The sequence below is a fragment of the Cryptomeria japonica genome, chromosome 3 (genome assembly GCF_030272615.1).
Source record: "Cryptomeria japonica chromosome 3, Sugi_1.0, whole genome shotgun sequence".
Taxonomy (NCBI): Eukaryota; Viridiplantae; Streptophyta; class Pinopsida; order Cupressales; family Cupressaceae; genus Cryptomeria; species Cryptomeria japonica.
The window spans coordinates 662,655,835-662,683,651 of NC_081407.1; the positions used below are offsets into that span (position 1 = coordinate 662,655,835).

The 27,817-nt window shown below is 35.5% G+C and overlaps 1 protein-coding gene across 1 annotated transcript in view; it reads left to right on the plus strand.

Moving 5' to 3' along the window:
* Window positions 1-216: 216 nt before the first annotated feature.
* Window positions 217-27,817, plus strand: part of LOC131068409 (probable ethanolamine kinase) — a 55,270-nt gene continuing 27,669 nt past the window's right edge. The window contains exons 1-6 of the mRNA XM_058003596.2: window positions 217-887; window positions 998-1,089; window positions 23,274-23,380; window positions 24,862-24,967; window positions 25,055-25,177; window positions 25,430-25,521. Of these exons, the coding sequence (XP_057859579.1) occupies window positions 757-887; window positions 998-1,089; window positions 23,274-23,380; window positions 24,862-24,967; window positions 25,055-25,177; window positions 25,430-25,521 (651 nt within the window). The 5' untranslated portion in view covers window positions 217-756. The remainder of the gene's footprint in view (window positions 888-997; window positions 1,090-23,273; window positions 23,381-24,861; window positions 24,968-25,054; window positions 25,178-25,429; window positions 25,522-27,817) is intronic.

Genomic DNA, 27,817 nt, shown 5'->3' on the forward strand with positions numbered 1-27,817 from the left:
ATATCAATTAAATATGTCTAAAGCCAAAGGTCCAACCAAATATCTAAATCAAAATTTCCTACAATGATAATATCCTACAATGAGTCAAACTTTCTAATTTTGAATAAAATGCACACAGTGACGTCAAAACTATCTAATTTTACACGAAATAATTCACAATTTCGTGTAAAACAACATCAATCAGCTAAAGTCCAACCAAAATCTCCATCGAAGTTTCCCAGAGATATGGCCTACACGAAAACGCTAGTTAGCGTGGACGGAGTAATTTTGAAGTTAGGTTTTTAAATTTTAAATGATTTTTAAATAATTGAAGGCCACGTACCAGTGAAGAACAATCAAGATTCTTCCCGTACTAAAAAAACAGTGGAGATTGGGAGGCTTGGTCTGCGCTTGTGTGGAAGTTATTCATATATTTGTTGTGCTCCCCTCCTAGAAGTGGGTATCTGGATTTCAGGGGATTAGTACTTCAGTGTTAATCATTTTCTTTGCTGGGTTATTGAGAGAAGTGAGAAGAAAGGGCGCCGTGGATTGGTTGGTCACCGGCCTTTGGTCAATGCCCTGCAAATTTGGGTCACTTACAATTATAAGATCTGGCAAAATCTCCGCACATCCAGAGGCTCTTCTAGTTGTTGGGCATGTTTGATCTTGAACATTTAGTCTGCATTTTCTTTGTCATTGCCAGTGGGCGAGCACACTTTCTGCATTAAGTGCGTGCCCGTTGTAAGATAGTTAGAGAAACTTCAAAGCAATTTGAGAATGGGTGCCTGTAAGCTGGGAGCGGAGAAGAAGATTGTAGAACAGGAGAGCAATGGAGATTTAGGGGTGCCCTCCTGCTCAATGTCCATTGACATAAACCTGCCTACCTCGGAAAAGGAAGCCCAAGTCAGGTTTGTAGCAATTGTCTTGTCTCCGCTTAAATACACTAACCATTAAGGCAACTCGAAAAGCGCGTCTGTAATTACCCCTGCTGATTATTTGCCATTTTTAATGGATGCAGAGATGTGTGTAGAACTCTGATCAAGAGATGGAATTGCTTGCCTGATAGCCACTTCAAGGTTGAGACAGTGTCTGGTGGGATTACAAATCTTTGTAAGTGAAACTTCATTGTTTGGAATTGGACTATTATCATCGTTTTGCATACGGTCTTCTTGGCCAATCAGTGGTGCATACTTAATTTATTTTTTTCCTCGGTAAATTAGTAAGAGTCGCAAGAAAAAAATGTTATCAAGCTTAGAGTAGCATTCAGCTTATAAGCCGTGATTTGGCAGCACCTACTCTGTCAAGATTCACACACAGCTTTGTTGCCTCTATTATGATGGCCAGCGTGTAGTTTGGGGTTAGAGATATTTACATAGTACTTATATAGAAGACACTTTATTCCTGATATCTTATTCCATGTTTGATGGATGTCATATTCCTATTTTTCTTTATCCCAGGCCATCATCATAACAAATAATTATTAAGAAATGAGAGGCAGTCTCAAAAAAAACTGTTTTATCTGTCTTCCTTGTACTTGCATACATAAATGTTGAAGAAACGCAAACCCAAGTGTGTTAAAAGATATATATCTTCATGAATTTTATTATTAGCTTGATGACATACACTATATCTAAGTGCATAGGATGTATGGAGATCTTTGTAATATCTTTATGTCAAGGTGTAGAATATGGTTGTCACCGAGGTCATCGTAGACAAGTGCATCCGATGTTTATTAAATATTTCTTTCGTGTTATGGATCCACTAACTCATGGCTCCAACCCCCATTAAATAAGGTGGAGACCAATTTTTTTGATGTCATATATTACCTTCAGGAATTGACTTTGAAATTAATCCACTGATAAGTGCAGTAATGTTTTCAAAGGAAGATTTGATGGGGATATCAGATTAAGTGCTCCGTTTCTTGAACATTTTAGTTTTCCGTTGCCCCCTAGTTTTTATATCCGAAGAATTTTGTTGGTTTGGTGTGAGGAGTGTCTTATTAGATGATTGGCCTCTAATCCCTTAATGATGCTTATATAAAGTGGGGACATTATTTGACTTTGAGCTCGCCACAATAGCATGTGATTCAACTTTCAACTTTCAACTTTCAATTAAAGGTCTCAGAAGTCCTTAGAGGCTGCAGCAAAAAAGAAGCAGCCTTTGTCTTCCTCCATGGAAACTGATAGTGAATGTCTAGTTTTATGTGGACAATCTTCCTACTTTGGAGTTTTAGACAGACAAGGTGGAAGATGAAATCAAGAAATTGTCAAAGCTTGTGCTACCATATGGCTTTGAAGTTGAATGCCTTTGGTTGCTAGGAATTGGAAAGTCTAAGTAAATTTGAGCCAAGGCTACATCTAAGAGGTTATTATGTACCCATTTGTGTTAGTGAAGAGGATTGTAACAGAATTTCCCACGGAAGCTCATGTTTCTACTTTGAATGTCCCTTTTGCAGGAATTTTGGTGAAAGTGCTAAGAAATCTAGATTCTTGTTAGGAGAGTCTTGAAAGAAAAAATATGCAACAATTGCCTACTTAATCCTACAAAGAGACTGTTAGAAGTTTTCAGATCTAGCTAAATTTCAACAGTATTCTGTTTAACGAATGCAACAAGTATAGAAGACAGGGAGGAGGGGAATAGAAGCAACCATAAAAGAGAGCGACATCAATATATTGTGGGAGAACCTTCATAAGAGAAAAATCCAACCTCCAAAGCACTGAAACAAATGTATAATGATTAATCAGATACAATATCGAGAGTAAAGCTTCACAAGAGATCACCACTCTGAACCTGGAGGAATTCCTTCAGCATAATCCTGTATAAAAATGAGCATAATATCTCCATCCTATGCCCTCGATATAGAGGCCAAGGAGACGCATGAAACCATGAATGATTGGTCCACATTTAACTCATATTCTTTCTTCTCCACAAAGATAGTGTAACTCCCCATTGAGTGGCCTGACTTTTGAGACTGAGTGGGGTCAAAGTAACTCCCAAGTGCTCCATGTAGATGTAGTTATTAACGCTCACACTCTAACACACATTATAAATAACTAGTTGAAGATGCTAGTTATAATCTACCTAGTAATTCCCTACTCAATGACTTCTTACAATTGTCATAAAAGTTTAAAACCAATAAAGTATGAGAGAGTTTCAACTATGGAATCTCAAGAATCCATCCAAGTTTGATGCCCTTTTTCATTTGGGCACATTATTTTCATTATTATACAAATATTAAATAGTTAGGATAAACCTAAAACTTGCAAGCTATACAATAACATCTAGTCCCCTGGTCCTAACAAATTTCTATGATCTCTTGTGCTTTGTAAGAAGATGGCCATTTCCATCTTTTTAGTTAACTTAGACAAAATTTCTATGATCTCGTGTTCTAGCAAGGAATGCCCACTCCAACTCAGACACCTTATTCTATTAATTAATTTACTCTTAATTGAGGTAATTACAACCTATCTATCAGCTATTGCTAAGCTACCAGCCACACACACAATGCTATGGATTAGAGGAGTAGACTTCTTGTTCCTTTTTTGTCAAAAGGGGACATTACAAGTCCTCCTTCACCAAATTTGCTTGTGCATAAGTCTGGGTGGTCTAAGAGGTCGGTCAACTCCCAAGGGGCATGCACTCAAGGCAAACCTTTCCGTTACACCAAGAGTTCAGTCCATACATAGTTCCTCAACTTTTTTTCTTGTGTGTCAATAATGAATGGCAACTAAGATTAATATAAGTTTTCTTTTCTTGTCAACAACTCAACAACATGTTCCTTTGTCATTAAAAACCCAACTGCTTGCACTGAAGTCTCCTTAAATCTGTCCAAAGGTTACTGCAGGATTTAGGCTTCTCCCACTCGTAAATTATATTTGTTTGAAGTATTGTAGTTGCTCTTGAAACGCCAGCCTCAACCTTGCTGCTGCACCGTAATTGAGATACTCTGTAACATTTGAATAAGGAAACCAATAAATTTGTGCATAAAGACCCACTAATTGGACTTGAGCTTGAAAAATCAAGTCTGTCTAGGAGAAACCGTTTGGACTTCTTGTCTTCAAATAAGTCTCAAATGGGTGAAGCCCCTCAACTAACATGTTACAAGCATTTCTAACTACTTCATAACTTTCCTAAGATGGGGTGCGTTGCAGCTGTAATTTCTCCATGTTTCTAAGTTGATACTGTTTGTCTAGACAAATATCAATCCTCTCATGTAGGTATATGCAGACAAGTTAGTCTTGATTATTTTTTCTTCGATTTTCTCTATAGCAATGTGGTGTACCCCATCAATAAATAGTCAGATTGAACTTGAACCTAGATGCTCAAAATCAAGGTGGGCATCTTGGATTTAACCATTCCTTAAGCAGCAATTTTGTACTTGCACAAGTATGGACTTCGTCATTCAACAAGCTGCATATTTGTATGTAGACCAAGCAAGAGATAAATAGGGTTTTGGAGTTTATTGGTAGCTATTGCACATGCCGTTGCAATCAATTGTGTTATATTTTTTTTGTAATGACCCTTATTATTTATAGCTTATTTATGATCACCTACATTATTTAGATTTTTTAATTAATAGTGGAAGCTCTTGTGTTTTAATCATAGATATTATCATATTCAACATTTATATGTTACCATTATTAATCCACAAATTCTAAATTTACAGTTATATAAATTCACAATTTATAATTATATTTTAATTTTCCAAAGTATATGTTTATAATTATACTATTTACTGATTATATGTTTTATCCACAACTATATTATTATTTGATAAACAATTATCATATTATTCTATATTCTATATTAATATTAATATTGATATTGATATTATATTATTATAATAATTGTTATTATATGATTACATAATTATATGCTCATTTTTAATTAGTCATATTATATTATTTATTGTGGCTGACCCGAGTGGGCAGCCACACCCCTTTCCCATGACTCTTTGGGAAGACGTAACCCCCAGCCTTCCTTCAATAGGATGGGGCTCTTTAAAAGGGGGAAATAATAAAGGAAAAGGGAGACGGAAAGAAAGGAGGAGAAAAAAAAGAGTATCGGGTGTGGAAGACAGAGAATCGTGGGAAGGAAATAATGTGTGTCGGGGAGATATTTGGTGGATAAAATAAAAAATAAGTGTGCTGAATGTAAAATTATTCAGTCAGCAACATAGCAGTATAAGATAAAGGAAGTGTAGAGTGGATTGAAAATCATGTAAGAGTGTTGTGTAAAATAAGAAATATTATCAATTATCGATTTCTAGATTTGAATTGCTCTAGTAGAAAAGAACTTTCCAATATGGAAACACATATTTCAATTATACAAATCAGAGAAGGTTTCATGGATGTTGCATATTCATAAGGATTCTAATCAGAGAAAGCAACCAGATTGAGGACATTTGCCTCTACTACATAAAAGCGGATATATACTTAATTATTTTGCATGAATTTTAGAGTCATAACAGCAGGAACAGCAAACCACCATATAGTTAGATGTGTAAGAAATTAATGACATTATTCAGGAGAAGCAAGCAGATCTTCTTTTAGATCAATATCATTTTCTTAGGCCTACAAACTAGACCTCTTATCAGAAATTCATGAAGATGTATTAATCCTTAGTTCTCTAATAATTTATTATTCATTTGATTGTTCATTTGTTGAATACATTGCAGTTTAGTTGATATATTTGAGTGTTCCTAAAAGGGGACATTACATTAACTTGGTGCCATAAGCACCTCCAACATGTGCTAGATTTATGTTCATCTTATGTTGTGGTTTGTTCAAGACTCATACAACACATTGCACCTGTAAAGGGTTCTAAGTTGATGAATAAATAGTCACACAACCCTCCTCACCAAGTATATATAAGGATCTTTATGTTTCTAGGTGAAGATGGTATTGGTGACTTACACTAAACCTCTCCTTCAACAGTAACTTCATCATATTTGAATGAATTATATACATTTCAATTCTAGAATTCAAATGCTTTGTTGTCAAAAAATGAGTTGGATTTTATAGCATCTTCAATTGTGATTAAAGACTTCACTACATTTGTATAAATAATATACACAAGCTTTGCAGTTGCATTTGCAATGGGCTTTGGTTGTGTTACAACCACCCCAACTTGTCCATAGAACTAAATCCATTATGATGCAAAAACTAGCTCATAATCACTAACAAGATTATTGAGCAATTTGTAATAATTGTATCGGCAGAGAGAAAAGTGACGACTCCTTTCATGGAAAGAGTATCTCCTTGATAGTTCTATTGGGACTTGTTGACGTGTTTTTTATGACAGCGCCTAACACAGAATAAAGTTTTCCAACGGTCACTTCACTCTCTCTTGATCAAAGTACGATTGTTTGCTAAGATTGCAGTGAGTTTAGACGATCGACTCCAAGGTTCCTATCCGCAATGGATGTGACTTAGTTAGCTTGATGTGATAGGCTGGTAATCCAAGGGGACTTACGTTTGGATCGTTCTTTCACTTCTTTGCTGTGGCTGGAATTTCATCATCGGATATAGCAATTCTGTGACGCTTCCGCTTCAGATGAACTAAACTGAAAATAAAGGGGAAAGGGTTAGAAGGATCTAAATCTACTCCTAAGGGCAATGATACCAATAGATAATGCTTTAGTGGACAAATTCCAAATACGCCAAGCTCTACTTTGCTAAGTTTAACTACAACTCCGCAAGAACCGGTACAATCTTCTAAGGATGTTGAAGGATTTTCACATTGAGAAAGTGCATTTGAATACCCAACATTGCACAATCCAAACGACTATTTACAATCGAACTTAGCACAAATCTGGTGGCTTAGGCTAACTTTACACTGCAACTTATAATCAACAGATGCAAAAAGTATGAACCATGGAAATTCATTAAACACCATTACATTCTCTATTGAAATCAAAGCACTATACTACTTCTACTCTAAGTGAGGAAGGTGAAACCATGCAAGTTTTGAAAAATAACTAAGTGGACACCATTAGAGAACAATGTTTCACTGTTATTATCTCAAAACCTGTTGCAACAATTTCATACAAATCTCCCCCTCTTTGTAAATGAGGGGGGTTCACCCCTTTATATAGGCTTCATGCAAAACCCTAATTAGGGTTTTCCCTTAAAGATTCCCCACACATGATGCAACAAGTTGGGAACCAACAATAAATGCCCATTGTGCCAATATACAATTAATTACATTCCTGCCAAAAATGGCACCCATAAAGCATTAATTAACCATTACATTCAAAAAGTGCCCACTATGCAATGAATGCACCTTCATGCAAAAGATTGCCCCATTGTGCAATAAAGATTCCTCCATGCAAAATTGCTCACGCTGCCATAAATGTCCATCATCCCCCCATGTGATGACTACATGAATTAGCCATAATGCCTTAAATGTGACGACTGCATGCAAAAAAAAATGCTCCATTAATTCATCATGCGCTGACCTGACTTTCCCTTGGTGAGAAACCCCAGGAGAGAGAAAACCCCTGGAGAGAGAAAACTTTATCCGGGAAGCATTTTCTTGAAGTTCCGAATTTTCCTTGTTCTAGAGGAGATTTTTCTTCAATTTTCAACATTGCCTATTTTTTAGGAATTTTTCCAATTTGAGCTTCGGGGTCTAGGAGAGAAAATTCTCTCACGAATCCAAATCTGAATTTTTTTGAAATTTGTATGAATTTTGATGCCTGAAAATAGATTTTTCAAAAAATTTTCTAGGGGGAATTTTTTTTTCTTAGTTCATCCTTGACCTTCAATTTCTATGCCTTTGAATTTTTTCATCTTCAATTGACCTTGAGCGTGGAATTCATCATGTGGAGGAAATTTCACTTTTTCTTTTATTTTCCTTGACTTCCCTTATCAAGCACTCCATGCCAGACTTGGGTGCTATTTGACCATCATGGAGGAATTTTTCATTTTCACACTTTTCCATGGCACCTTGGAATTGGCGCCCTTTCTTGACCTTGGGTGCTATTTGCACTAGGTGGAGGAAATTCAACTTTTTTGGATTTCCCATGGCATCTTCAATTTGGTGCCACTCTACACACTTGGGCGCTAAATAAGCATAGTGAAGGAAAGAATGGTGTGGAGGAATTTTTGTCCACACCCCCTTTCTAGCGCCCTTCTTCCTCCTTGGGCACCAAAACACCTTAGTGATGGAATTTTCACTTTTTTTAACTTTCCTTGGCATCCACATCCTAGCACCCACACTTGCATTTGGGCACCAAAAACACATGAGCAAGGAATTTGGGGGGTGGAGGAAATTCCTCCATCACCCCACTTTAGTGCCCTTCTTTTGGATTGAGCGCCATTTCCTCATTTCTAGGGAATTATGGATTTTTCCCTTTGGTTGCCTCTCAAGCTTAATCAAAATGTTGCTCAATTGCCAGATTGGGATGTCATGTGTGAAATTGAAGTGCTTTGTCATGCTAGACTTAGAAGATTTTTCAAGTTTTCCACTTCTGGGATGGGCTTCCATACCTAGCCATTTTTCTGATCAGTGGCTTGCCTTTTCAAACTTTCCAGATTTAGACAACTCTTTAGGAATGTTCAATCTTCAGTGTCTGCCTATGAAGAGCCTGCTAAAATAGACTTTCCCAAAATAGTAAGTGTTTCAAAGTGTTAGGATTAGGGCAAAACAGGCCAGGAAAGCACTTACTAAAAATAGAAACTGCTATAAATAGTAAGTTTGATTTTTGGCAAAATTAGACCAATCCGGGAGGCAGTGAAATCCCTAAAAAATAGGAACTTTCTAAAAAATAGAAAGTTGCTTAGAATTCGCTCAAATTTCATGTGTAGGTTCCATAAAGGGTCTTGATTCCAGTACAACGTTCGGTTTTTCCAAAACCCTAAAGGAAAGGCCTCAAATCCAAGTTTGAAGGATTAAACCCTGAAACGGACAAAATAAGCTCCAGACCTAGCCAAATTTGCTCAAATGAGCTATAGACTTGATCAAATTGTCTCCTAAACACTTGCAAACTGGGCGGACTGACGAGACTGCTGTGAAAAGACCCAACAAACAAAAGCCAAAAGACCGAGAGGGCCTAAAAAGTAGGGTGGTCCCCATTTGCAATTGGGCATTGTGTGAAAACGTCACAACAGGACTTACTTTGTTGGTGCTGATTTGTGCTCAAGTCCCAACTCCTTTGTGCGTTTAGGCTTCATTTTGCCCATCACATATAACTGATCTAAGAATTGTTTTTATGGGTCTCCATTTGTCATATTTACCTAACTATTGTTCTTCATCACCCCCATGTGTCTATCATGTTTTAGGAGTTGCAAAGGTCCCAACAAATTTTAAGTGTGGAGGTTTTATGTTTAAATTACTAAGGAGAGTGCTTTGTGTTAGAGTTTCCCATCTTGGCATATCTTTTTTCCAACTACTTTGCCTTGTTCCCTTTTCCTATTGGGATTATAGAGTTTTTTAGTTGTTCCCTTTTCCTATCGGGATTATATAGTTTTCCTTCCAAACATCCCTTCTCTCCAACCCTCACTCTTTTCCTTACCTTTGTTGAGTTGTTGGACTTTATTTTATCGGCATTCTTTTCATCCAACCCCTAATTCCCCGATCCTTTATACTAAGTTACCTTTTGGAATCGAGTTCTCAAGTATCCCTTCACCTGAATACTTTTCCCTTGGTTTTCCCAATCACTGACTTTTGACATTTCCTTCAATATACTTTATTGGAATGAGTGTCACAAGAATACATCTTAAGTGGTATAAGGTATGAAGTTCCCAATCCTTGATCCTTGGCATTTTCCACTATTTTATCTTATTGGTATCAGGTTCAGACATATCATTATTTGGTTGTCTAGGAAGGGATACTCCTGACTCTCGATCCTTGGTGTTTCATGCTATTCATCTTATTAGATTCCTAAGTTAGAACTAATTCTTATTTGCATGTCTTGTTGGGTGAATTCCTTGGTAACCTTGATCCTCGACTCTTGATAATTTCCTTCCATTATCTTTTTAGAGTTAGAGATGTGGGGGTATCCTGAACTATTTGCTTTGAGGATGTATGCCATACTCCCAATCCTCAAACTTTGTCAAGTGGTATGTTTTTGAGGTATTCTTGAACGTTGAAACCCAAAACTTTGAAACTCTCACATTTTGCATTATTCACGCCCACCTACCTCCTTGCACGTCCCAAGTCATAATTAATGACTAGATTTGATGTCGTAACTACTTAAAGGGAATTTTCTCACTTATAAGCAATTGGTCATCTCAATGAAGTAAATTCACTTGCAACTGAAACAACAAAGATAGGAATGCAATAATGCATTGGTTGTGTTTTTGATGTGAATGATTTGCATGCAAGCTCTAGGCTGCCATTTCAATGGACTTCAAGGGATCTTGGCTTGTTTTACGCACAACATTGATGACATCCGATCCTTAGTCGATTTCTAGAAGGATTCATCAACCAAACATAGTGCTATATATTTAATGTTGGTCATTTCTTCATTTCCATGCAACTGCAATGTTGAGCAAGTTCTAGGGTTTCAATCCTTGCTTGTGCAGTCACCATTAAAGAATCTCATCTTGCAAATCACGAAGAGGTAGCAATCTTGTAGCAAATATTTGTAACTAAATGTTTCCCTTGCTAGTTGTGGATCTTTAGAAAGATTTGCAAGCGATGAAATGTGACAGGCTCTTATTAGCTTAAGGTTTTCTATCACTACATTTGCTGGTGTGAAGTAATAAGAATTTGATGAGTGTTGTAACACTTTAATGCATTGCAGATAGTGGTCTTTTCTTTGTTGTGTTTGGGTTTTTGGAAGTTTGGAATGGGATTGTTAAATATGTTTAGTTGCTAATATTATATATCTTTTGTCATTTCTCTGTGTTGTGTTTTTTGGTTGGTTGTGACTTTGTAACCCAATATAAGGCACCGGTCCTAAAGTGTTGACCCTTCATGCACCAATAAAATGAACAAAATCATTAACAAATATAGGAAGTAGTTTTATGCATTGCATGATCCGGTATTATATCCAAGGAAGACTTTGAAGCAACCCATAGCAGTTTTATCCTTAGAGGATCATGTCTTACACATCTGTATGAGCTTAATAGAGGTTGTAGCAGTAGGTTAGTCTCTGATCTAGTGACTAAATTTGTGCTCAAAGCATACATTTGGATATTGCTATGATTTATTTATGTTGTATATTTTTAGTTGTGATTAAATCTTGTTAAATATTACCTTTATGAACACCTCCTAGGTCTATTTGGGCCCAAAGTGAAGGAGATATTATCCACTCTTAGCAATTGGCTTGTCATTGCTTGCACTTTGTTGATGAACTGGTCTATCCACCTTCAAGAATGACATCCCTGGCCTTGAAGTGGACTGATCTCTCTAGAAGTGTGAGCAGCGACTTTGGGACCCAACAAATTCCACTTACTATTGTGGAAAGAACAAAAACTGCATGCAATCTATCCCCAAGTTTCAAATCATCATGTACTCTACTTCCTTTGTGAGGTTTGCTTGATTTGTTAAATTTTGGCATGGCTGTGACACTGGATACTTTGATGGGTCTCTCAGATCAAAATTGGCAAACCTTGATGAAATTGGTCAGATTTCCTTCTTAATTGCTGAACAAAGTCGGGCAGGAAGGGAAATTAAAGGCCATAAAGAGAGGATAGCTTTGTAGAAAAATGCATTCACTAATAAGGAGTAAGGACTGAGATTTTGAATGGCCGAAAGAAGGATCAGATAGTAGTTCTGTCTGCAGAAGCATTAAACATTCTTCCAAAACCTTAAGATCTTGATAGGATTTTTCTGTAAGCTTCTTTTCTACTTGTTCTGTGCATTGTGGGAATGTCTTGATGCCTTCTTAATGATGATCATCCGAATAGCATCCGAATAGCATGAGCATTCACTCTTTTCAAAGCAACCTTCTGCCTGAAAAATGAGAATTAATAGGTATTGCTGGAATATGTATCCTTGCTATCACCTTCCCATGCATGTCCATGGCAAAGAAATGCTAAAAGATTAATAAATTTAGGGAATCCATTGTGGTAAGCAGAACATAGTTGCATTCTTGTGTCAGCAGCTATCAGAATGGTTGCAATGTCTGAAACAAAATCTGAATATTCATGTGCCATTATCAAGTTTTCATCAACACTTGCACTATTGCATACTTGAGGAGAAGCAACAAATGCAAGGTGCTGCCACATGGGCCCATAGCTAGAGAAAAAGTCTCCATGTGCCTTCAACCAGCCCTGTTTTGTGCTTGAATTTTTTTGTTTTGGAATGTATTTTGATTTGTTTTTGCAATGTTTTCAAATGACAAATATATTGCAGATAAATAGGAAATATTGCAACACTTCCAATTCAGGAAAAATAGATAATACTCGGAAATTACACAGCTGAATATTCTAGATTTTATTTCTGATCTGGAAATTCAATTTTTTTAAAAAATAACAGCAACCTTGTTCATAAAAATGCACTACATCTCTAACTCCCACATACCCAGAAAATACAACACTGGTTCTGCTTGAGCTGCTCACAGAAATCACCGAAATATCACTCCAAAGTGAAAGCTAACCCTCACAATCTGCTCCAAAGGGTATGCTAAAGGTATGCAAGGAAGTGTAGGTTCAAAACGCCCCAAAATAGCAATTATAAACTCCTTAAAGACACCCAAGTGGAAGGTTTATGGTCAACTCTAGAAATGTATGATCAGCTTGGATGAAGAAAAACCAAACAATAAACAATTAAATCTTCTCTCAATCTCCTCCTACTTCGGCCTTCACAAAACTGGTTGTCAATACCTCTGCAAACTGAAATGAAATTCTCCACAAATAAGCACAACTATGTCTCCTCTATGAAAACACCAAGAAATTCTCCAGATAGTGTCTTTCAACATCTAAAATAATGTAATGTTTCTTTAATGGTCATCTTAGTTGCTTTAGGAAGTTTCCTTTTTTGTCTTCAGTTCATGATTGTTTCATTTAGAAACATCGTCTTTGTAAATCTATTTAAGGAGCCTTCATCTTCTTTGTTTAATACATCGATTTACCATAACATGGTATTGGAGTGGGCCGATGGGGTTTTTCAAAATTTGGCGAATTTTTTAATAAAAAATTTGTAGCCTCTTCTTATTTGAAATTTTTCTAGAAATTGTTTTTCGATTTTTTTATAAAAATAAAAATCGTTGGAGGTTTGTTTGAAATCGTTGGATCTTTTATTTTGTTCGTGGGTTTTTCGTGCTTGTGAATGCTGTCGATTTCATGGGTGTTTGTGCATCTGTGTTTGAGAGCAAAATCCCTGTGAACCCGTGTGTTTTCGTGGATTTTTTGTAGGTTTAGGCTTGGTTGAAGACGCGCAGTTGCATTTTTTCTCTCTGCAATGATCTTTTTTCTTTTTTGTTTTCGTGGGCCTTTTTTGCTTATTCATGGGCCTTTTTTGCTTATTCATGAGCCCTTTTAGTTTGTGCGGGGGTCGTTTTGCCCATGGACGAAGGGTTGAGCCCGCATTTTCGTTTCCTGCCATGACAAGAGGTTTTCTGCATCTGTATACTTGCGGCTTGGGTTAAACGCAATTTTGTTTTGTGTTTCTGGTCTTTCTATGAAGGGTTTCACGTTTTTTCTCCCGCATGCGACTGCATTTTTCTGCGTGCGATTTCTGAGGCATTTTCCTTCCGCGAGACCTTCTGGTTTGTACGTGTTTGATTGCCTTGGGGACTTTTTTTCTTTTTCGAGAGGGTTTTTATAATTTTTTTCCTCGAAAATCATTGTATGGGTCTTATAATTTTTTCTCCTCAAAAAAATTATTGAATGTGTTTTCTAATTTTTGTCCATAAAAATATAGTGTTGATTTTTCTAATTTTTTCTCCATAAAAAATTAGTTGTGTTTTTTTTGTAATTTTTTTCCTAAAAAAGAAAATTATTCTGGGTTTTTTATAATTTTTTCCGTAAAAATTATCTGTTGGGTTTTCATAATTTTTCCTCAAAAATTATTTGATGTATGGGTTTTTATAATTTTTCCTCAAAAATTATCTGTATAGGTTTTCTAATTTTTTCCTCAAAAAATTACTGATGGGTTTTTTCAATTTTCTCCTAAATAATAGTGTCTGGTTTTGATCGAATTTTCTTCTCACAAATCGTGTTTGGTTTTGATTGATTTTTCACCTTAAAAATCATGTCTGTTTTTTTCGATTTTCTCCTAAAAAATTGTGTCTAGGTTTTGTGTGATTTTCTCCCAAAAATAATATTTTTTCTTGTAAAGAGGGTTTTGCTTCATTTTTTCCACAAAAAATCATGGTTTCTTGCAGTTGTTTTGGATCGCACCTAGAGTTGCTAGGGCAACGGTCTGCACAAGGGTTTGTGGATTTTTTCCACAAAATTGTGGCTGTTTTTTCGAAGCAATTCGGGTTTGGCAATTTTCTCCTCTAAATTGTGGTTTCAGTTTGAGAAGCTATTCTCGGTATCTCTAGCTACAGGGAGGGACAATTTTGTTTCTCAACATCAGGTTGGACGAATCTCAGTTTGTTTTGGTTATATTGGTCATTTCCAGAAGTTTTGTAGAATCGGGGAGGGTCTCAGCATATGGCTCATTTTGCAAAGCGTTCTGAAGAGAAGGGGGCAGCTTTCTCTAAGCATTCGGGACCAAAAGGGGGCAACCTTCTATGCATTTGTGATCAAAAGACCTGCAGATTATGTCTTCTGTACGGTAGTTAGAATGATGACCATTAAGGGAGGGTATTAAAATAATGTAATGTTTCTTTAATGGTCATCTTAGTTGCTTTAGGAAGTTTCCTTTTCTGTCTTTAGTTCACGATTGTTTCATTTAGAAACATCATCTTTGTAAATCTATTTAAGCAGCCTTCGTCTCCTTTGTTTAATACATCGATTTACCATAACATCAACTACGTAGAGAATGTTGCCTGCAAGGGTTTCCGTTCTTACAAACCAAGATAACAATCTATCTAGAAGAAATAACAGTATCCAATATCAAGACTCAACATTTTTGGATGAATTCCCAAAATGCCTTTCAATACTTTACCCAAGAGGTTTGAACCTCTTCTCCAAGCACAATTTATTAAATAAAAGTCTTCTTTTAATTCTCCAATGTCCCATTAAAAATAGAGGGCCCATATATGTAAAATAAGTCATTTTTACTTTATAATCGGTCCCCTTTGTTGAACACACCACAAGACTGAGAGGGGGGGGGTGAATAGTCTTGAGCAAATCCTTAAACTTTCTTTAATTAAAAACACATATCTATTTTTTTTAACCAACTAAGCACCAATGAAAGATGAAACACCAAATACCAAACACATGAACACTAGATATTTATGTGGAATACCCAATATGGGAAAACCCACGTGGGAATCAAACTCACTATATGAATAATTGAATACAATGTTTGAGGCACAAGGCCAAGGAAGCTTATTACTCCTGATTTAGACTTGTAGGCTAGGGTAAGATACAAAGGACTTGCAAGTCGAGATGCACGATTTTAGGGCAAGATACATATCTACACAAGCTGCCAAAAGGACTCACTATCTTCTGACAAGTACAAAGGAATGATGAATTGAAATGAACAGATCTCCTGATCATGAAATAGTCCTTGAACTTCTGATTCAAGTGACCAATATCATAGCAAACACAACTCACACATTCATTGCCTCAAAACTCTGTTACACTGAAGAATATGATCATCATGGCTCATCACAAACTAATATCTGCACTTCTTTCCACATAGGCTTCCAGAATACTCTCTATCAATCCACACTCCAATTCACACATCTGCACATCTATTTTTATCACTTTATTCACAAACCTCTCAACTAGGTTGGCCACAAATAGAATAAACATAATTTCTACACAGTCGGTCACCATGAGCAATTGCGCTAAATGTGGTCCACTCCAGGAGATAAAGAGGACCCAAATACATCACAACATGTCTTCCTAAGTCGATTCCAACGAACCACACACAACAACACATCCTCCAAAGTTGGCATCAAATGAAATGTGTAGATAAACAATAAAGCGCGTTAACCAGTCAACCCAAAAACATTATCCAATGCAAATTACTTAATGTGGGTCTTCACACGCCATGGTAAAACCCATAACAATACCATAACTCAACTTCCAAAGCATATATCGGAACCAAAAGAGTATGATCCAAATGGATGAACCGAGTCAGCCATAAACCAACACAAATGATAATGCTAAATAGAAGAACAATGTAACTTCACTTACAAAGCAAACCAATACATGGATATTGAATTGGAACACTGCATGGACAATATGAACATGTCCTCCAAGCTGCAACACTTTAAGCAACACAACGGAGCATTCTCTAGACCAGTCTTGACAAACAACCTCGTTGTTAGCAAACTGCAACAACTAACTTCAACAATTGAACTACTGAGGACTTGAAAACATAATAGCGCAACATCCACAAAACATAGTCAAAAACTCCAGAATCACAAACCATCATCTTCAAAAGCAGAGGAATGTGGAGCATTCTCCCATAACGACTTTAAATACTCTTTCCTACATATTTTAGCTTCCACTACTATCACCTTTCGGAAACACCACATACTCACTCAATATCATCACTAGACATCATAACAACGTCTTAGCACCCATTTCTGGACCTTTACACTTACATGTCAGGCAACAATCCACACATATTAGGTTGACATCAATGACAACACTGACCCATTGTTAACACCCTTATAGTCCTTTATTAAATAAATTAAAATAATGATAAAGTAAATAATAACTCATTGTTGTTTTATTTAAAACCACATGACTATAAAAAATTGAGATAGTCATCAAAATTGAACCCACCGACTTAAAATAGTAATACTACCAATTGGCCTAGTTGGTGCTCGAAATTGACTTACTAAAAATAGTAAGTATTGAAAGAGTAACCCAAAATCACTTTAGAATAAGGCATATACTATTCATAATTTCGCTGGGAGCTCAACTAACTGTCAAATACTATTAAACTGTTCCCAAGGTTCTCAAACCCTAACTCAATAGCCTATGGGAACCAATTGCATAAGCTAAAGGTCTACCAACTCAACTGGTTAGGAAGGGGACATTATAGTTTGCTCTTCACAAAATTGCTCATCCTTAATCAATTTTCAGCTTTGGATGTTGCAAAATCTATTCATTCTCCCACGTGGCATCCTCTACTGGCAAGTTCTTTCATTGGACCAAAAATTCTCTAATAACCCTTTTCTGAAGAGTTTGCTCTCTGGTATCAATGATGGCCTTTGGAATCAATATTAACTTCCCCTCCTCATCCACCATTGGCAACTTAGATGAGGGAATCACATTATGCTCAAGTGTCGTCTTGAGTCTAGATACATGAAACACATTGTGAACTCTATTGCTAGTTGGCAACTCAAGCCCATAGACAACCTCTCCTATCCATTGAGACACTTTGAATGGACCATAAAATCTGGGTTTGAGCTTCTTTGCTCCACTATTCTTAAGAGTAGATTGTCTGTATGGCTTCATTCTCAGATAAACCATGTCCCCTACCTCAAAACTGCGCTTTATCTGAGTGATCATCACACAATTTCTGCTAATCCTATGCCTGTTGCAAGTTTTCTTTCAGTGGCTTCATGATGTCCTAACTCTCTTGCAGTAAGTCCTTTGCCTTGGGCACTCTTCTATCCCAAACAATAGATCCATGAAGTTGGGGGCCTCATATCCATATAAAACCATGAATGGTGACATCTTGATAGACATGTGATGAGTAGTATTATAGTAATACTCATCAAGGTGTAGACATTTGATCCAAGCTCTCTGCTGCCCAGAAACAGTTCCTGAGATACCTCTCCACCCATTTGTTCACTATCTGTGTTTGTTCATTTGTCTATGGGTGGTAGTTAGTGCTAGGATTGAGCTTAGTTCCACTCAATTTGAAGAGCTCTTGCCAAAAGATACTTATGAACTTGCTGTCCCTATCACTAGCAATATTTTGGGGCATCCCTCGCAACTTGAAAATCTCTTTGAAAAATAAGTCAGCTACCTATGCCGTTGTATAAGTCGCTGAAATGGCAAAGAAATGTGGAAATTTGGTCAACTTGTCAACCACCACATCTATACAATCTTTACCCTACACCTTAAGTAGTCCTGTGATGAAATCCATAGAGATAGATTCCCATTTCTCATTAGGATTGGGTAGGGGCTGAAGTAAACCAGCTGGATAAGAATGCTCATTCTTGTTTTGCTGGCAATTGGGAGACTCTCTGACATACTTAAGGACTTCATTTTTAAGTCCTTTCCAAGTAAACCTCTCCTAGAGCTGCATATAGGTCTTAAAGAAACCTGGGTGACCAGCCATAGGTGCATCATGGAAAGTCCTCATTATCTTCAACTTACACTGTGAAAAAGGCACCAAATAGATTCTATCCTTGTATATGATCGACTCATTAATCACTACATACTTGTCATCATAAATTGTGCCTTCTATAACTCTTTTTGCGCACGAATCTTTGGTGTACTCTGCTGAAATTAATTCCCTCCAATCAACATAAATATTTGTTGAAGAACATATGTGAGGCCTCCTAGAAAGTGCATCAACAATTATATTTTTCTTTTCCTTGACATAAACAATGTCAAAATCATGTGCTTGCAATCTACTTACCCACTAGATCCTTTTGGTTCATGAAGTATTTGATGTTGTGGTTTGTTTTGATGATAACCTACCACCAACTAGGTATGGTCTGAATTTGGCCAATGCATGCATAATGGCAAACATTTCCCAATCATAAATAGAGTATCTCCTCTCCACACCTCTTTAACTTTTTGCTCTCAAATGCAATGGGGTGCTTCTATTGCATCAAAACTGCTCCTATTCCCTCTCCTGATGCATCACACTCCAACTCAAAAGGTTTGGTAAAATCAAGTATTGCCAATTCTAGACATGTAGATATTAACTGTTTGAAGTGTTTTGTTTTGAACACTTCTGTGCTGAATTTGTAAGTGGGGCTGTAGTTTATGAAAAACTTCAAACAAACCTATTGTAGAACCCACAAAGACCAAAGAATCCTTTAAGCTATGTGAGATTCATTGGAGTAGGCCACTCAACAATGGCCTTGAATCTTGATCTTCTCAGGGTATAGGAGCTCTGTCATCTCAAAGTCACATTTAGACTCCTTAGCATATAGAGATTCACTCTATAAGATACTCAATGCCTCCTCAAGATGGTGCATATGCTCCTCCCAAGTCTTGCTAAATTTTAGGATGTCATTGAAAAATATCAAAACAAATTTCCTCAACTATTCCTTGAACACCTGATTCATACAACTCTATAAAGTGGCTGGACCATTTGTCAATACAAAGGGCATTACCAAGAACTAAAAATGCCCAAAGTGACACTTGAAAGTAGTCTTCTTAATATCCTCTTTTCTCATTCGAATCTAGTGATACCCTGACCTCAAATCTATCTTAGAAAAATACTAAGTCCCATGCAACTCATCAATCAATTCATCTATTTTAGGAATTGTATACTTGTTCTTGATTGTCTTTTTATTTAGGGCCCTTTAATCAATACACATCCACATTGTTCCATCTTTTTTCTTTACCAAAACTACTACTGATGCGAATGAGCTCTTGCTGGGTCTTATGTGCCCCATCTCCAGTAACTCCTTAATTGCCTTTTCTATTTCATCCTTATGCCTCTTAGGATGTCGATAAGGAGTGGTTATTATTGGTTTGGCTCACTCCTCCAGCTCAATGACATGCTCTATTATCCTCTTAGGAGGAATTCCATGAAGGTTACTCTCGAACACCTTGCTATGCTTAGATAGCAACCTCTGAACATCTGAATCATAATTGCTTTTTTGCTGATGTGAAGTTTCAGGAACTATTGGCATGATGAGACACTCCGCTGCCCATTCTATCTGATCATGCCTAATCAGCTGCTCCATCCTCTTGAGTGACAGCACTCTAGGTCCTCCATATTAAAGTCCTTCGACTACCGCTTTTCTACCTTGATGTTCAAACCTCATTTACAACTTCTGCAAGTTGAAAGAGAACTGTACAAGTGACAACATCCATGTCATGCCAAGAATACCATCATTGCCCCTCATGTCCACCACATAGAATTCATCTTTCAGCTCATAATCACCCAATCGCATACTCAGATTGGAAATCTTACGATTACAAGGAAGCTTTTGCCTGCTAGCTACCATCACCTTGAATCCATCATGTTCTTCTGTTGGCAATTCCCTCTGAGCTACAAACCTTTCATCAATGAAATTATTTATTCTTGCCATTCTTTTTCATCCTCACAACTCCTCAAGGCCCTCCTCAAGGCCTTTGTTATGCTTTTTATTTTTTATTTTGTTTTCTTATTTTAGCATGTGTCATACTGCTCCGACATCCACCATAATTCCTCCAACAGAAACTCTATATTTTGTATCTTCTTTTGCTAATGTTTGTTTGCTTTTGCCTCTGCCTCTCTCTTATTTTTTCTCTTATCTTGGTTATCTTTCTTTTCACATCACGATAAAACTCTATGTTTGCACTCACAGCCATAGTCATAGTGGCTTTCTAAACTATTTAGAACTTTTGTAAGGAGCTCTCTACACCCAGCATCTTAGGATGCTTTGCTACCAAATTGATGCAGACACGTCTCTTGAACCTGCAAGTTAAATTCCGAAAAATACCCTGTTCTTGGTACTTATTATTCTAAGCTATTATTAGTATGCAAAGTAGATACAACCAAACTTTAACTAATTAACAAACAAATAAAACAAAAGAATGCAGCCTATGGGAAGATGTACAACAACAAATTATCCACATGCAGCACCATTAAAATTTTGTTTTTAGATCAAAAAGTCAGAATAGTTACAAACTGACAAACTCTCTCCCATTTTGACAAATTATGCACTACCATTTACAGGTATCAAAGTCCTTCCTAATTATCTCTCAAGATTCTGACACAACAGCCAATTCCTAACTGACCTTTTCCAGATTTGAAGACAATAATCAAACTTTTAATTGACATTTGTATACCTTTCCCTGGAATATCAGGGCATTTTCAACTTTCAACCACTACTATTATTAGAATGTCAATTTTCTTGATTTGGTTATGAACATATAACTGCTATTATTAGTAAAAAACATTCCCCCATTTCTAATATTAAACCTAAACTATGCAAGGAACTAAAGTCAACGCTTGATTAGTGGCATGAAATGGTTTACATCAATTTGCAATGACAATTCTTGTCCTTTTAGGGTTTTTTCTTTTTAGCAGTTTATAAGAATTTAATGCACCAAATGGAGCAGGCTCTCCAGACGTGTAAAAAGGGGACGTCCTCTCCAAGTCCTTAAGTCCCCAGGATATCTAGGATTTTACCTAAATCCCTGGGGACATGTCCTTGTGAAAAATTAGAAAATGTTGGGTTTGTTCCCGCTGTTTAATCGTTAAGTATGTTTCTAAAATTCAATGCCTATTTTATATAAATAAAAATGTTGTGGTTGTGCAATATGCTTAATCATCAGGAGAGGTGATCACTCATCCCTTATGGGATCAATGGGGAACCCAGCATTTTAAAATTGAATCCTTCAAGGCAATAAGTTAGTTGGATTGGAGTTATCAAACTGTTTTAAATTTTCATAGGAAATTATGTTTTATAGGGATCAACCTTAGAATTAAAAATTAATTATTTAGTTCCCAGCTAGACATTACCTATATTTCCCCTCCTACTCATGGAAAATTTCTTGCTCAGTCTGCTTGATCTGATAAGAGCCTCAATTTGATTAGGTACACATATAGTAGCTTCTTTGGCAGTCATAATAGCTCCACGTTGTTGGGCTGTCACCGCCTTAGCTAGAATCACCCACACAATTATGCTGTCTAGGAATATGCACTATGTTTGTTTCCTTGAATTTATCGAGTTGTCAAATTTCTCTTACTGGTTGCCTCAGGTACAAGTTATTTGGAGTGATAATGTTTCCATCTTTAAGATGAGTTACAAAACTTTGTAAGTTGGTTTTCAAGCAAAATGACTCAATCCTTTTCCTCTTAGCCATCCATGGATCATTTTGGATACTGGTAGCTTTTATTGTATTGCTAGAAAGGATCTCCAGTACTTAAAAGTAAAAACTAAATCTTTAATTTAATTACAACAAGCACTTGTAGCTTGGCCAGTCCCTTTCAATCATGAGCCTATTAGCAGCATTGTCACTGGGGAATTGAGATAACATTTTTGAACCTTCTTTGACAAAATTAAGAGTCAAGTCCATCATTTGGGTCCAACTCAATGATCCTTAGAGTAGTTTTCAATTTTTCCCCACTCTTGTTTGTGCATTTCAATCCTTTTGAAAGTTAAGCAGAGCCTGTCTTGTACCATCTCTCAATAAATTACCTGCTGCAGCATAATTTCAATTGCCCTTTAAGGCTCCTTTAAAATTGAAATTAATGATTGTTTCTTTGATCTTCAACCATCAAGCTTTTTGTTCCAAGGGGGTAGTCTCTTAAACTTTCAAAAAATGGAATTCATAATTAATCACAGCCATTGATATTTTCAATTTTAGCATTTCATCTGAATGTATTCTAACATGCAAAATAATATATATTGACCAGATCCCCTTTCATGGCTATTCACTTGATCTTCTTGATCTTCTTTAAGGGATTCTTCATTTGCAGGGATATCTAAATCATTACCTTGTCTTATGGCGTGGGATTTGACCACTTTAGGTTTACTCCCTTTGCTATGCAGTCTTCATCATCGTAATCTGTGTTAAGTTACTTTTCATATCCTAGGGCCTTTCTACTTAATATTTTCTTTATTGATTGGTGTACTTTCCGAGTTTCAGAAAACATATTCTCGTTATTTGTAGATATTAATTTAATTTCTTTCTTTCTTTCTATGCTTTCAAATTTCTCCACCTATTGACCATTCTTCTAGAAGGAATTGACACCATGCAAATACAAAACAAATGCAAAAGAGACTTGCAGTACTCATCTGGCCAAATAAATAGTGCATGCCATGTTCATTTTTTTGTGGTGTTTTATTAGGATTCAACTGCATAGTTTTAAAATCAATCTTCGTCGAGCGATATATCATGAGTAGTGGCTTACAAGAATCCATTTCTCATGAGCATGAATGGTCCACATTGCACTCATTGCATCTAGGTGATGCTCACAGGGGTGACGAATCAGAATCCTGGGAGGTCACATCCCAGAATGTTCGTCATCTTTTTTTTTCTGTCTAATTTGCTTTGGCAAGCATGAAATTATAAATTCTAAGTTTTAATTAGGATGGTTTTTTTTGGGAATTGGATGCTAATACTGATTTCTACAATCAGTGGTGAAGGTATCAGTGAATAATGAAGATGGAGATGATCTTCCTGTAACAGTTCGTGTATTTGGCCCTCATACAGAAATTGTGATTGATCGTGAGCGGGAATTGCAGGTTTGGCTTTTCAGCTTTATATTTCACTCATAATTGCAATGGCCTCATGGATGCCCTTTTGTACAAATCAGCTCTTTTGCAAGCCTCCCATTGAGTGCTTTTGTTTTGTCCCCATTGAAATAAATATGTAAATGCATTTGATGATTTACAGGCATCTCATATTCCTCTCTTGCATTTATAGTTGAGACAAATGTATTGCTTATCATTAAAAACAAATTAGTACATTTAATATGACCTGTCTTTTTTGTCCTCAAAATCTTGCTTTATAAATCGGTATGGTATTTACCAGATAATATTTACACAATTAAAATTTAGCTTGAGTGATGACTTTCTCACTACAAAAGGCCTAGTCTTATGGCTATCTCCAGACAAAGGTTATTATATAGACCGACCAAGAAAATTTTCCTGACACAAGATCCCATACCTAAGATCATTGATGGGCTGAGGGAATCATATAACTCACTGAAGAGTTTCCTCACAGAACAGACATAGACTCAGGTTATCTCGAGGCTGGGGTAATAATATTAGACAAGTTTCGTTCCAGTAGAAGATGATCTGGATTAAACATATTTTTTTAATAAATGTCTAAATGGATGCAACGATTTTTGAAAAGAAAATTGGGGCCCAATACATGAGGGAAAGGTACTTAAATAGCTGATTAAGTTTCAGCTAATAAGTTTTTCTATTTGGCATGCAATGTAGGTATTCTTTTCAATTGAGGGCATTTCTTCAGTTTCCCTTAAATTGTGATAACTATATTGGGTTACAGGGTGATATCTCCTAGCACACCATCATCTCTAATAGTGGAGTTCATTTGGGTAGGACAGCTTAAAGTCTTGTTGCTGCCTTTTCCAATACTTCTTTGTGTTGATCTTATACTCGTGAATCTGTGAAGTGTGTGTGTTCCTTGAAATGGCAAAAGATTTAAGACATTGGAAGATTGTTTTTTGGACATACTTTCTGGGAAAATACCCAAAATTAAAAATTGTGATAATTTTGTTGAAAACTTGAAATTTGTTCTCATCTTTTCATTCAAAGCTAAAAATGGAAATCATTTTTCACGTGTGTAGGGTGTGACTTTTTCCTCTTCCTCTTGAAGTTAAATCAATCTATTTGGCTGTACAACCATTCGTAGAATCTAAAGATATTAAAATGATTATTCCTCAAATAAAAGGATATTACCATGATCTTTGTGTTTAGTCAAACTTATTATCTTTTGATGTTACGGCAAATTGAATTTGTCTGCTCTCCAAATTGAATATCATCTGCTCCCTCTCTGCAAAGAGTCCTTAAATCCAAGTCTTTTCTTTTTATCATGTTTGTTGCAATTTATCTTCAACAGCGATAATGGTAACACTATCAGTGTTGAAAATTGCTTAGGGATCATGCATTGGCAAACAAGCATATTTTTTTATTCTTTTTCTGCTGTTTCTTCATTTCTAGGTTTAGTTCTAAATTTAACTAATTTGTCAGCTGTGTAGGCAATATTCTATCTTTCTGCTGCTGGATTTGGTGCAAAGCTCCTTGGCATCTTTGCAAATGGCATGGTGCAATCTTTTATTGATGCTTCTACAATGACTCCAACAGGTGAGTATATGGTATAAATAGATGGTACTTAAGCTTTTGGAATGATGTTTCTAGAGTTGATGTTGATTATCTTACCTAAATTGCCAGACATGAATAAGCCAAAGCATGCAGCAGAGATTGCAAGGCAACTGTGTAAGTTTCATCAGACAGAAGTTCCTGGTCCTAAGGATCCACAGCTATGGCCAGATATCTTCAAATTCCTCAGTAAAGGTTTTAATACTTTCCACTGTGTACTTATTTTGAATAAAAAGCCTCCTCTTGACTGAATGCCTAAGGCAGGTTTTCAGATTTGGTGGGTAAAGTTTTTGTTTCTTCTTAGGCATTTCTACTATTTAATATTCTTTTCTTTTTAAGACAATCCTATGCCTCAAAGAGTCAAAAGTTTTATATTTAATATATTTGGTAGGTTCTACTTCTGAATTCTAAATCCTTTTTTGGTGGCTAACTGTTGTATTTTGGCAGCTTCCAATCTTCAATTTGAAGATAGTGCAAAGCAGGCAAAGTATGCATCAGTAGCATTCAGTGAACTCAGAGAAGAAGCAAATGCTTTGAAGGTATTCATTTTGGCTTGGACCCCATATTGCTTTTTGTTGTTGCAATTTGACACTTTCTAATGAAGATCTACAGTTTTCTGCTACTTATTTTTGAGTTCACTATCCTGCTACTATGGCTTATGCATTGTCTACATATTTTCTAGATTAAATCATGAGACAAGCATTCTAATCAAAACTCTGGACTTGATTGAGTTTCTATTTTCCAAGTTTGGACATGCTTTCAGAAACAAACAATATAAAATGTCATAAAATGGGTTGCTGGATTCCTTTACAAGTTATTTGAAGGGTTAAATGTGCCACAACAATTTAATTTTGAAGCAACTTTTCATTAGCTATAAGAGAGTTTTGTATGACTTACAATACTTTTTTCCAAAACCTTATTGAGGGTAAAAGTAACTTTCATCAAATTGGAGAGTGCACACTTCTCAGTTGAAAAATTGTTCAGTTTAGCGCATCATAGGTTACTGTTACACATTAAACCACATCAATGGTATTTTCTGATATCAAAAACTTCAAAATATATTCCTGTTATAGAAACTGTACCAAACATATGTCTAAGGGAAAGCCAAAATGACTTTGGTGCCATTAATTCCACCAAGAGGAGCATCTTTGTCTCCTTCCATTCTCTGTCCAAACCATGCAGGGAGGGGTTCCATCCAAACGTCACCATTATTTCTGTTATTATTTTAACTTTTTATGTAACAATGTTTAACAGTACAAACGAGTTTTTATCTCACTATATGATTCATTGCTGTATAGTGCAAGGTGTAATCTATATACTTTCCAACTTACATAAAAAATCTTTTCACTATAAATCTATATTTGAATGTGATCTTAATTGAATCATTAGTTCTTTAAGCCTTTAAAGTTTAAGGTATTCACATCTTGTGTTTGGATAAAAATTTAATTAAATGTTTGTTTTGGTGTCTAAGTTTCATTCAGTTTAAGTTTCTCATGTAGTCTATTAAGGAGTAGGGATTGATTTTCTTACAACAGGATTTTGAATGTTTATTAATATTAGTAAAATTTGCAAATTAATTTACTATTTTGAGTACATGCATGTTTTCTCAATTTCACCTTTTTATTTATTTTATTTTTAACGGACTGTTTGTGCAAGTTAATATCAACATGCTATAACCCAAACACATCTCCTTGAGGCATAGGTAAACATTAACAAAGGGAAGGTTGGATTGACACATGCTTGTCAGGTCTCGTGCTTAGCTATTTGGCTCAAAATGGTTGCCATCAGCCATTTTTGTTTGCTCTGGTTGAACCTATAACCAGATTTTGTTTATAAGAACTGAAGGTCTAGTTCTATTTCACTCTTTTTCAACAATTATAGTTGGTACTCCAACTATAGGTACCAAATTTGTATGAATGTAGGTACGCCAATACAGTGAATTTTTTTATTATAGGGTTGGTACATCTATGAAAAATCTGTATAAAAATCATTTATCCATATATATACAATGATTATGATGCTCTTTGTGAAGAGCAACATGATAATTACTGATTTTATTATTTTAATATTGAATGATAAATATTCATCATGATATTGAAGTATATTATGTTTATTTTGTCTATTCTTATATATATGTGTAAAAATAGGAATTAAGTCTAGTTATGTGGTTATCTAAACTTAATCCATATATATATAATAATTTTATGGCTATTTAGTTATTTTGTTTACACATATTTATAAACAAAATAACTATAAAATATTTATATAGTTTATGATTATTTTGTTTATATATATAAATAAAAAAACAAAATAATGATTAATATTGTTTTTATATATCTAAACAAAGCAATCATAAAATAATAGATAAAATAATTAATTATTATATGGTTGTTTTGTTAATATGTATATAAGGATAAACAAAACAACCATAAAATTGTATATATTATAATGAACAGTACAACCATAAATAAATAAATAATTAACACATATTTATAAACAAAATAACTATAAAATATTTATATAGTTTATGATTATTTTGTTTATATATATAAATAAAAAAACAAAATAATGATTAATATTGTTTTTATATATCTAAACAAAGCAATCATAAAATAATAGATAAAATAATTAATTATTATATGGTTGTTTTGTTAATATGTATATAAGGATAAACAAAACAACCATAAAATTGTATATATTATAATGAACAGTACAACCATAAATAAATAAATAACTAATAATAGAAGATTTCCACAATCCATAAAATATTGTAATTGCAGCTTCTGGATGAATAAATAATATATACACAATCTAATCCAGAAGCTGCAATTACAA